General features: G+C 35.7%; 1 protein-coding gene across 1 annotated transcript; it reads right to left on the bottom strand.

The window, feature by feature from the left end:
• Positions 1 to 366: 366 nt before the first annotated feature.
• LOC138338476 (uncharacterized) lies at positions 367 to 777 on the bottom strand. Its single transcript, XM_069289441.1, has one exon. The coding sequence runs from the start codon at positions 775 to 777 to the stop codon at positions 367 to 369; it is 411 nt and encodes a 136-aa protein (XP_069145542.1).
• Positions 778 to 11,866: the final 11,089 nt, after the last annotated feature.

Below are 11,866 nucleotides of genomic sequence, written 5' to 3'. Positions count from 1 at the left end.
TACTTTGTACAAGTCTAAAGGTTGATGAGACAAGATAAAATACATATATATCACTTTGACTTTTCTTTGAATTTAAGTGGGAACATTTTTATTTTTGACACTCATGCAACTGAATATAGAATATAGTTCTAAGCGCCTACGTACCTCAATAAAGCGGATCGAATCACAACGTAGTTCTAGGGATTTGAGTGATTATTCTTTTTTTTTTGTGGTTGTGCCTTACAAAGTTTATACTCTTGGGGGCTAGGAGTGACATGCAGTTTAGGATTGTACCTTAAAAAGCATCATCTTACTTCAAGGATAGTATTTCTTTAGGAATTTGGCATTAATAGGACCGATCCTTAAGCCATAAACATTAACAAGCTTTTAAGCACCATTTGAATATGCTTCTTGTACGACATATGGTCCATCCCACTTTGAGGTAAATTTGCCCCCACACTTTTGCGAAATAATGATTGGTTTTCTTACCTCAAGAAGTTGATCTCCAACTTGAAAGCACCTCAAGCGAACCTTCTTATTAAAATCACGAGATAGATGAGCTTGATAACATTCAAGGTTTTGTTGGGATTCTAACCTCTTTTCATCAAATGCTTCTAACTCAGCTAGACGCAATTGAGCATTTTCTTCCTTAGTGACCCCTTCTTGTATAGCAAGTCTTAAGGAGGGTATTTGACGCTCGAGTGGCAGGAATACTTCAACTCCAAAAGCAAGTGAATATGGTGTTGCTTGAGGTTGTGTGCGATATGTTGTCCTATATACCCCCAAAGCTTCTTCCATTCTTTCATGCCAATCCCGTTTGGATTTGGGAAAACTTTCTTGAGCAGGTTTCATAGAGTCTTATTGAATGCTTCATCAAGACCAGTAGTGGCAGCATGGTACATAGAAGATTTACGCTGCTTAAAGTAAAAAAGATCACAAATCTTGTTCATTAACTTGTTATCAAATGGTTTGCCATTGTCTGTTATTATATAGAGAGGGATGCCAAAGATATAGATAATATTTACTCGGATAAAATTTGCAACATTCTCTTTCTTCACCTCTTTATTAAGAGCGACAACTTTAGCCCATTTTGAAAAGTAATCAATTGCAGCCAAGATGTACAAGTGTCCACCAGATGAATTTGGTAATGGTCCTACAATATCCAGTCCCCAAGCGTCCAATGGCCAAGATGCGATGGTTGGGTGAAATACTTCTGGTGGCTGATGAATGAAATTCGTATGAAATTGACAAGCATCGCATTTCCTGGCGTAATATAAGCAATCTTTCACCATTGTTGGCTAGTAATACCCCATCCTCTTGATGTGAAAATGATGTTTTGGTCCAGATTGATGTGATCCACATACTCGTGAGTGTGCTTCTTGAAGAGCTTGAATCGCTTCTTCCACTCCCAAACATCGTAATAACATACCCTCAAATGATCTTCTATAAAATGTATCCTTGTAGTAAAGGAAACGAGGTGCATGACGACGTATGTATGTTCTTCTTCTTGGATTTTCTGGAAGTAACCCATAACATAGGTAGTCAATGATGGGTTGTCTCCAATCTTCCTTCGCAGCTTCAACAATGGAGACGCTATGATCAAGCTTATTTTCAATATATTCTTCCTAATTTGACGGTGGTATTATACTTTTGTGACAGACAATTACATGCGATTGATCAGGAAGGGTTAACGTTGAAGCTAGAGTAGTCAATGCATCAGCTTTCTTATTCTCTGTTCGACGCACATGTCGAAGGGTTACATCCCCAAGCCATCTTATCAACTTTTCAGCATAATCAAGATAAGTTCGCAATTCAGGCTTTTATACCTCATAACTTCCTAAGAGTTGATTAATCACCAATTCAGAGTCACAAAAGACCTGTAAATGTAATTGTTTCATGTCAACGGCCATTTAAAGTCTAAGTATTAGTGCTTGATATTCAACGACGTTGTTGGAGAAACATTGTTTTAGAGTAAAAGAGAAACGTAGAATCTCTTTTTGTGAAGTGATGAACACCACGCCAGCACCACCTCCATTGTGATGTGCAGCCCCGTCAACGTACATTTTCCAAGGAGGTTGAACTTCAATTAACATTTCATGTTCATCGGGAAAATCATCAGTTAACTCCCAATCATTTAGTTTAGGATGGTCTGCTAAGAAATCCGCTTGTTCTTGTCCCTTCACGGATTTTTGAGGGATGTACGCAATCTCAAATTGTTGGAATTGGAGGCACCATCTTGCTAGTCGGTCACTAAGGACGGGTTTTGACATAACAAACTTGATAGGATTTTCTCTAGAAATAATACGGACAACATGAGCTTGAAATAATGCTTCATATTTTGAATGAAGAAGACCAGTGCCAAGCATAACTTTTCAATTGGCGAATAATTTAGCTCATCTGGCGTCATCGTTCTACATAAGTAATAAAGAACATTTTCTTTGCTTTCACTATTCTCTTGAGCAAACTGGGCTCCTACAGACCTTTCTTGTGATGCAATGTAGAGTATCAATGGTTTTCCAGGTATAGGGGCTTCCAAAAACAAGAGGTATCACTAGATACGATATGATACTCTTAAAGGCTTCGCTACATGTTTGGTGTCATTTAAAAGGAGCACCTTTCTTCATCAGATGACTGAGTGGTTGACATCTCCCCGCTAGATTTGAGATTAACCTTCTCAAGTAGGCTAACTTTCCTTGGAGACATTTTAACTCATGAATATCTCGAGGTTCAGGCATCTTTGATATTGCATCGACTTTGGCTTGATCAATTTCAATTCCTCTATGTCTCACAATAAAGCCAAGGAACTTGGTGGAAGTAACTCCGAGGGCACATTTCGATGGATTCATCCTTAATTGATATCTTCGGAGTAACTCAAACACCATCCTTCAGTATTTCCAATGATCACTACTCTTCCTCGAGTTTACTACCAAATCATCAACATAACATTCAACATTTTTATGGACCAAGTCATCAAAGATATTTTGCATAGACCTTTGATATGTGGCCCAGCATTCTTTAAACCAAATGACATCACTTTGTAGAAACAAATACCTTTTGGCGTGCGAAATGCAGTGAGTTCTTCATCTTTTGGTGACATGCGAATTTGATTTTATCTAGAAAAACCATCCATGAACGACATTGCCTCATAACCAGTGGTGGCATCAATCATCAACTCTTGAATAGGAAGAGGAAACTTATCTTTAGGCATGAATTATTGAGATCTCTAAAGTCAATGAAAACTCAAATTTGACCAATCTTCTTCCTCACATGAACAATACTTGAAATCCATGTAGGACATTTGACCTCACGAATAAAGCCTGCCTGAATGAGTTTGTTAACTTCATTTTTCTATCAACGGAATCAAGTCTGGTCTAAAACGTATTTGAGCTTGTTTAACTGGATGAGAACCATTTTTGATTGCCAATTGATAGACCGCTACTCTAGGATTCAATTCAGGCATTTCTTTATAACTCCAAGCGAATACATCTCTATATTCTTTGAGTATATTCATGTAAGCGACTTCTTCATCAATTACTAGAAACACACTCAAGTAAGTTTGCTTCGCATCTTCATCAGTGCCAAGGTTAACTTCTTTTAAAGGATCTATTGTGATATTCACGCCTTCTTCAAGTTCTTGTGGAGCATCTTTAGCATCTTTATCTTCCACAGTATTATTGTCATTGACTGATATATGACAACACGAGACAATATCTTCTACCTCTTCCTCAATCCTCATTTGAGGCAAAGAATCGTACTCATTTTAGATTGTAACACGGTTCGAGGAATGTACACTTTCTTCATCTTCCTCGCGCTCTTTGTTGTAAACCACAGTATGAACCTTTGCCTTGAGTTCCTCTTTACAGGAAACCATAAGTTCTCTTGTGCGTTTTGTAGGGAGAGCCATATCTAGCACTTGATCTTGAGCGACTGACTTTTAAGGCAACTTAGAAGACATGTTTATTGCATCAATCTGTCTGATAGGAAGAGTTAGACCTCTTAATGCATTTTCTTCAAGGTTAGATGGTTGATGTTGTTCTTTCTTCGCTTTTGGAACAGAGCAAAATCTAGAAGTCTTCTTCTTCTTTGAATACAGGATCTTCTATTCATTAAGAATGGGACAAGAGTCTTTAGTGTCAATTTTCACCTTTTCGATAGACACATCAATTCTTTTGCTTATGATCTTATAAATATTGATTGATTTTACGTCATTGGATTTGACCCTTTTAACAACATAACTTCTCAAATAGAATTTCGCATCCGCAAAGTGTGTCTCCACTTCGGTGAAAGGATATCATCTGCAACTATCTTTCTTTCAATTCCACCTTCAAGATATTTAAAACATTAATAGTAAGAGGATGAGGCAATTCTATTATCATGTACCCAAGACCTGTCAAGTAATATATTGTATGATGTCTTTGTGTCAATCACATGCATCGATGCGCTTGATCACAAATCTCCCATAAGGATCTCTAATTTTACAGAGCCTATGGACCTCTTCCCGCCTTGATTAAATCCTTGTATGAACAGACGACTTTCACTAAGTTCCCCTGTGCTGATTCCAAGATCCTTCAACGTGTGGATAGACAAAATATTTCCTCCAGATCCTTCATCTATTAATATTCTATTTATCTTCTTCTCTAGCACATGACCCACCATATACAAAGGACGATTGTGTAGTCTTTCACCAAATAGAAGATCGTTATCTATAAATATGATTTTAGTATCACAAACATGTTCTTCTTGGGAAGAAAGTTGAATAGATTTTTCAGAAGATGAAAGAGACATCATTTCTGAGATTTCCCTTGTTTCTTTTTCTTCTTCTCCAGGAGACACTTTTTGTGAGGATTCATTCGTTGTTCCTTCTTTTATAGTAGGAGGCACATTCATTGTTTGTTCTTTATCCACATTGAAACATGATGCCTCGAGATTGCCTTGAGTAGACTTTGTGACGAACGAGCTTGGCAAGAATTCCTCTAGAGTCACAAGACGTCGAGGTTTTTGGTAGTGGTACACTTCAACCTTTTCCCTTTTGGGACTCTTCATTGATTTTTGATTTTCTGATTTCTTCACCATTTTTCTTCTAACCGGTTGCTCGCATAATTCTTTTCTTAAGCTTGACTTGTTACGTCTTCACCTAGTTACAAAAATCCAACCCTCATCACCATCTATGTCAACGTACTGGTCAACTTGATCTTCTTCATGCTTTCCAGACATATATATTTGGACCGGATCCATTGACCCAAACGTGATAGAGGTCTTGTTACAACTAGCCTTCTCATGATCAAGGATAATTTATTTTCGTTAGCCAATCACATCACTCTATCCTTAAAGACAAAACATTTTTCAAGAGGATGAATTAAAAGTCTGTGATACTTGCAATAATTTGGGTCATCAAATTTTCCAGCTTCATCGGGTCTCTTCATCTCTGACAATTTAATGAGCTTTAACTCATGCAATTCATCAAAAATTTCAAAAACGTCAGAATCAAAGAAGGGATACTTTTTCCTTTCATCTTCCTTAGCGTCAACTTTTGGTTTGAACGTTCTTGGAAAGTCGTTCTCGCGTTTTGTTTTACACCCTCATTTGTGGTGAACTTTGCGGGTGACACATTTACACTCATTGATTCTTTGTTGTCATTTCTGGGTAGAAACTTGCTCTGTCGCTTGGGTTCCTGCTTGTCCCTTCCTTTGCGAGGATCACGGACAATAGTCATATCTTTTTTGGCAGATGACATGCTCAACTCCATATCATGAGCGCGAGTAGCTAAATCCTCGAAAGATTTTTCTTTTATTCCTTGCAAGATGTAAAGAAGATCCCAGTGCATTCCTTGAATACACATTTTGATTACAGAAGCTTCATTATACATGTCCTTGCAATTTAGGCTCACGTTCCTCCATCGATTTATGAAATCTATTACCGGTTAATCCTTACTTTGGCGCGTATTCGTGAGTTCTACCATGATCATTGTGTGCCTTGTTCTATAGAAGTGATTGAGAAACTCATATTCTAGTTGCTCCCAACTATCAATAGCGTTAAGTTCGAGATCCGTGTACCAATCAAAGGCATTTCCTTTTAGAGAGCGGACAAACTTTTTCACAAGATAGTCTCCATATGTTCCAGCATTTACATGTCCACGAAGTGCGTGACATGTTGTTTCAGATTTCAAATTTGGGACGCTGATAACCAGCAGGCATTTTAAAGTTACCAATCCTAGCAGTGTATGGCTTATCATATATATGAGAAGACTTAGTGGAGACTTCATACTTATCTTTGATAGTGCCTTCAGTAAACTCCTTCAAGCGCTCGAGTGGGATCATTCCTTCCGAAGAAACTGGGATCTCTTTAACAAACGAGGATTTCTTAGCAAGATCTTTGATTTCTTGAACTTCAATGCCCTTTCAAGGTGCATGGCTCGCATCTCCATCTAAATGTCCTTTATCCTGTCCATCAACTTGTCAATTTGAGATTCTTGGTGTTGTACATTCTTCATCAATCCTTCAACCAACTTCGTCAGATTTGCGAGTTGTTCCTCAGGAGAGGAAGCAGTAGTCACCATCGTTTGCATGATCATCGGAGATGCAGAAGAGTAACATGGATTGTCGCGTAAGTTAATTTTCAGTGGAATTACATTACACGATATACGTGGAGATGTCTCATAATTTGAATCACAGTTCTCTCTCTTGGCAGAGTTCTTAGAACCAGAATTCTCAAGTATAGCCAATGTTTTCTTGATCTTTTGAGCAACACTACTTCCTCCTTCTAGAGCATTTGTGGATGAACTTTCTCCTTTTGGACTCGAAGACCCAAAAATAGGAGTTGATTCAAAAGAAACTTGAAGCATTTGTTGTCCTAGTGTAGCGGCCTTGCTTCTCCTATTAGCTCGAAAACATCAAAAGGTAATACCGAGGATGTCTTAAACTTCAGTAGAGAACTTGGAGCTAGTGACCTTAGAGGCGGTTGATCGAGAGTTGTTTTTCATGGAATTCATCCTGATATTCTTTGACGTTTGAAAAGTTGAGATCAGAGGTAGAGATTGTCCCACTAGGCGTCCCAAAATTTTTAGACAATAAAATTCGCGTCGAGAAAACAATAATCAAGAACAGAAAATTACAGCAACAATCAATTTTATTATTTCAAATGCGAGTGTTACAATATCTATATAATTCCTCTGAATTGGCCATTTCAAATAGAAATTCAAGGACTTTAAAGCTTGTTCTTGAATCTACGATGAACTTGAATTTGAAATTTATCTTGATCTTGACTTTAATTTAAATTCAAGGACTTCTAGCTTGTTCTTGGATTCGGTGGTCTTGATCTTGATTGTTTTTGAACTTGACTGCTGGAATTCTTAAGCTTGTACCTCTGTAGAGAATTAAATGGCGTCTGTACCACGGAGTTTCTCTAGCTGATTGTTTAGAATTTTCTCTGTCCCTTTTCTGAATTATGAGGACCCCTATTTATAGTTTTAGAATAGAGGAGTCGCGATTGGAATAGGATTTCGTTCAGCCAATCAGATTTAAGTGACTTGGCATATGAGTTTTATGGATCAGGCTTGTCATCTTTGACACATGTCATGATTCGATTGGTTTTTTTATTTGACTTGGACTACCAAATCATTTGCACACGTGGCGGCGCCAAGATGGGCTCTAGAATGAGATGGGATTGGTTTTAACAAATTGAGTTCATCCAATGTATCCCATATCAATTAATTTAGACTTTAATTAAATTCGTATTTATTGGACTTAAATATTTAATTAAATTATATCAATCCACAAAATTTATTTGGATTAATATATTTATGAATTCAATATAATCCGAATCAGTTTATAAATTTATATTTAATAAATATTAAATGATTACAATTACTAATTAATTTTGTATTTTGTAACACTAAGATCCATAAAATGAAATAACATTGAAATCAATTCATAATATGCTAGTCTCTCACTTATCTTTTTCAAATCGTTAAACAAAGTATAATATGATAGAGCCCCAGATGCATGTATCTATGAACATATATCTATTATTTTTGCTTACAAATTTATACATTATATTCACATTCTGCACATACTTTTATATTCCTCCCCCTTTCATATAAAAACATTTATTCTCTTATAAAGTATTTTTTATTTATTAATCCTAATTTATACCATATGGAGGGTCATCTTCCTCAACAACAATTTACAAGTTATTTATAACAACATAAAATGCCTGGTATATTTTTACAAGTGAAATATATGAATGGTGGTATGTATACATCCTTAAACCAACATTGTGAAGGAAAAAACTATTAAGTTTTGTGCTGTCTCTAACATAGCTAAGTTCCCAATGACACCCAATTAGAAGTTTGTGATGCACCAGATGCTGAACTGATGAGTTTGCAAGGAGATTCAGATGATGATAATTCAAAAAAATTAATTGTTTTAATGCAAGACGAGATCTGGAGGATTCAAATTTTGAGTTTACACATAGTATGATTTTCAGTTATAGTAAAGAGTTCCAATGGGCAGTGGAAGTGCGTATTGTGATGAAGAAAAATGAAATTATGCGTATTGTGATGAAGAAAAATGAAATTAAGTTTAATAAAAATTAAACTAGTAGGGTGAGGGGAATTTTAAAGGTGTCAAACTGCAAGACGTTCATATATGCATCAAATCCTAATTAAGATGGACCTTTCATGATAAAAACAATAGGCCCTGACAATTCATCTGGAAATCAAAGAGAAAACAAAACTATTGACTCTGGATTTTTTGCTAAGAAATATGTAGATGAGTTCAAAATATGAAAGAATTTCTAGCTAATGTGATAAGGAAGCATAGTTGCACAATTAGTAGGCATCAATCTTATAGGGGAAAAAAGAATTTTTTAGATCAAATCACGAGGACTAAAGAAGAACAATTTGATATATTATGGGACTATCGTGTAGAGTTAAGGAGGAGTAGTCCAAGAACTACATTTATTCTGAAGTTGGATGATTATCCAATAACGATGGTCAAAGATAGAATTTTTTAAAAAGAATTTATGTGTGTTTTGCAGCATGCAAACAAGGATTCTTAACTAGATGTCGACCTATAATAGGGGTTGATGGATACCATTAGAAAGGTTGCCAAAAGGGAGGGTAACTATTGACTGCAGTAGAGTTGATGTTAACAACATGTTTCGTTCTCAATAATGAGAGGTGAATTAAAGGAAACATGGAGCTTGTTTCTTACAATTCTTGACAAGGATCTAGAAATATTACAAAATTCTTTTGCAAAAAGGTTTACTTCCATCAATTGAGGAGATAATGCTAGATGTTGCCACAAATTTCTAATGAGGCATCGACACAATAATTTTAGATTTGATGTTTTGGAGGGCAGACGTTGAAAGAAGTCCTATGGAAAGCTTCTAGGGAAACTAAAGAACCTGAATTTTCCAAGCATATATATATATTCCCTAAGGGGTTCAGTAATAAGCCTCTCATTAAGTGGTTAAGAAGAGCTTTTTTCTCTTCATTCACAAAGTGTGATATCTTATTGAATAGTATGTGTGAGTTATTTAATAGTGTACTTCTTCTGCAAGAGACCAGTCCATTCTTATGATGCTTGAATAAACGAGGATCTATATGATGTAAAGACTTCAAAATAATATAGATAACATGATAAAGCATAGTCACAAAATCTACCCACGGAATTTTATTGAAGCTATATGAAAAAAAGGATAAGGATGCCGAGTCTATCGCCATTGAATTTTATAAATTTTATTATCAAATTTAGGAGCTTCATCTAAGACTGTTCTCTATTAATCTGAAGAAGAGGACATGTTCTTGTAGGATATAGGACTTAACAGGGATGCCTTGTGATCATGTTATCGCAACTATATGGGTTAAGAAGGATTAACATGAAAAATATGTTCATGAATGTGTAAGAGTTATATGAAGAGTTATGATCCAATCATTTTTAAAATTTAAAACTATGAGCAATGGTCTAAGAGTGGCATAAAACCACCACTTTCAGCCATATATAAATCTCAACCAGGCAGACAAAGAAAATTAACAAACAGAGGAAGTCAAGAGACAACTAAAAAAATCATATTCTAGAGAAGGTACCCTTTTAGAAGCATCAAGAAAGGGACAAAAAGAAAGAAATATGGATTATGGGGAAAAATAAGTTATAATAGTAGAAAATATCCTATTCTTACAAGAAACAATCATTTTGAAGTTCAATAACAACATGTTTTCCAAGGAGAAAAGAAGGTTCATCGACACATAATAATAGAACAAAACTATGTTTTCAAAACGAGCTTATTCCCTTGAATGTTTATTAATAATAACAATGCTAAAAATGTTATTTTGATGTAGGTTTTAAGCACTCTTATAGAGAACATGACATCAGTACAATCCGATTCCTCATTTGTGTGTAAACAAATCGTAATAACCTTTCATATAGTATATTCATGTTGTTTGTATTGAACTTTACTAAAATTTTTTTTATGTATTGTATGTCATACAACTTCTCTCAAGCGAGTTGATTATCGGTATGCTTGCTTCGCCAGTAATGATAGATGATCAACCTTAAGTCCCCTTAAGGAGTTCTACATTTATTTTAGAAGAAATTGATGAGCATTCTAGAGAAGGTATAACGCCACATCTCATCAAGAGAATGGGATAAAATTACATCCCGTAGTGAATCTTACAAAAGGATCTTTCGCAAACTAGACTGATAGTAGTAAATAGAGCATATGCTACGAAGAAAAATATTCCATATATTTCTTTCTTGCCAATTAACTTTGAAGTTATTTATGCTTCACCGAGATGTTCTTGTTTAATTACACACAACTTAAACAATTTGATTATGTTCTTGATTTGAACATTTTGCATATGAAAGTAGTAAGATTAGATGCATCACTCCATTAATTTTACAACAAAAAGATTGCTATGTTTCTACATATCCCAAAAACAATATTGAAAGAGCATCGAAGGGAGAGTCACAACCTAAAACGCAGCCCTTCTATGTCTAATTTATCTTCACACATCTACACACCATTCCAGGTGATAAAAAACATATGTAATAATCTTACATCTGTCACGACCCAAAACGAGCCGCGAGTGGCACCCACACTTATCCTACTATGTGAGCGAACCAACCAACCTAAACCCCAACATTTCAATCATAATAAACTGAAAATAATTCGGAAGACTTAAAACTAATTAACGAAATCAATAATTAACTTCTAAAACTCAAAACTTATCATTATCCCCAAAACCTGGAAGTCATCATCACAAGAACATGTATCCTCAAATTACTAAATCTAAGAGTATCTACGAAGCTAAAATAGATAAAAGAGATAGTCCATGTCCGTACTTCAAGACATCAAGACGTGAAAGAAAGAATCCAGTCCGATCTAGGAACAACAGCTCACCCTCAAATATGATTATGCTGAAGTCTGGCTAGAGTTGCGGTTGAGTTGAAGATGACGGTACGTTTACTGCATTCCACAAAAAACAAGGAGAAAACATACAAGTAAGGGTTAGTACAAGCACAAGTACTGAGTAGATATCATCGTCCAACTCAAAATAGAAAGCAATATATATCGAATAATAAGATAAAATCAAACAAAACACTTAATAGGTGACAACAACAAGTACCATAACCATTGGGCACAACCTAAACACATCTATGAGAACTCAAGCCTCCACACCATACATCATTTGGGAAATAGGTTCATTTAATTGAGTATCTATTGACATAATTCAAGATCCATCCTTTTTACTATCCTGGTGTCAGAACGTGACACTCCGATCCACTACTATCCTGGTGTCGGAACGTGACACCCGATCTATTAATACTATCCTGGTGTCGGAACGTGACACCTGATCCATCAATACTATCCTGGTGTCGGAACGTGA

Source organism: Solanum lycopersicum, chromosome 9, assembly GCF_036512215.1.
Source record: "Solanum lycopersicum chromosome 9, SLM_r2.1".
In the NCBI taxonomy this organism is placed as follows: domain Eukaryota; kingdom Viridiplantae; phylum Streptophyta; class Magnoliopsida; order Solanales; family Solanaceae; genus Solanum; species Solanum lycopersicum.
The sequence above is the reverse complement of the archived record's forward strand: the minus strand, read 5'-3'. Positions and strand labels throughout refer to the sequence as shown.

Bases quoted from the DNA above. Each gene is read 5' to 3' on its own strand.
- LOC138338476 (XM_069289441.1), bottom strand. From the start codon at position 777: ATGGAAGAAGCTTTGGGGGTATATAGGACAACATATCGCACACAACCT.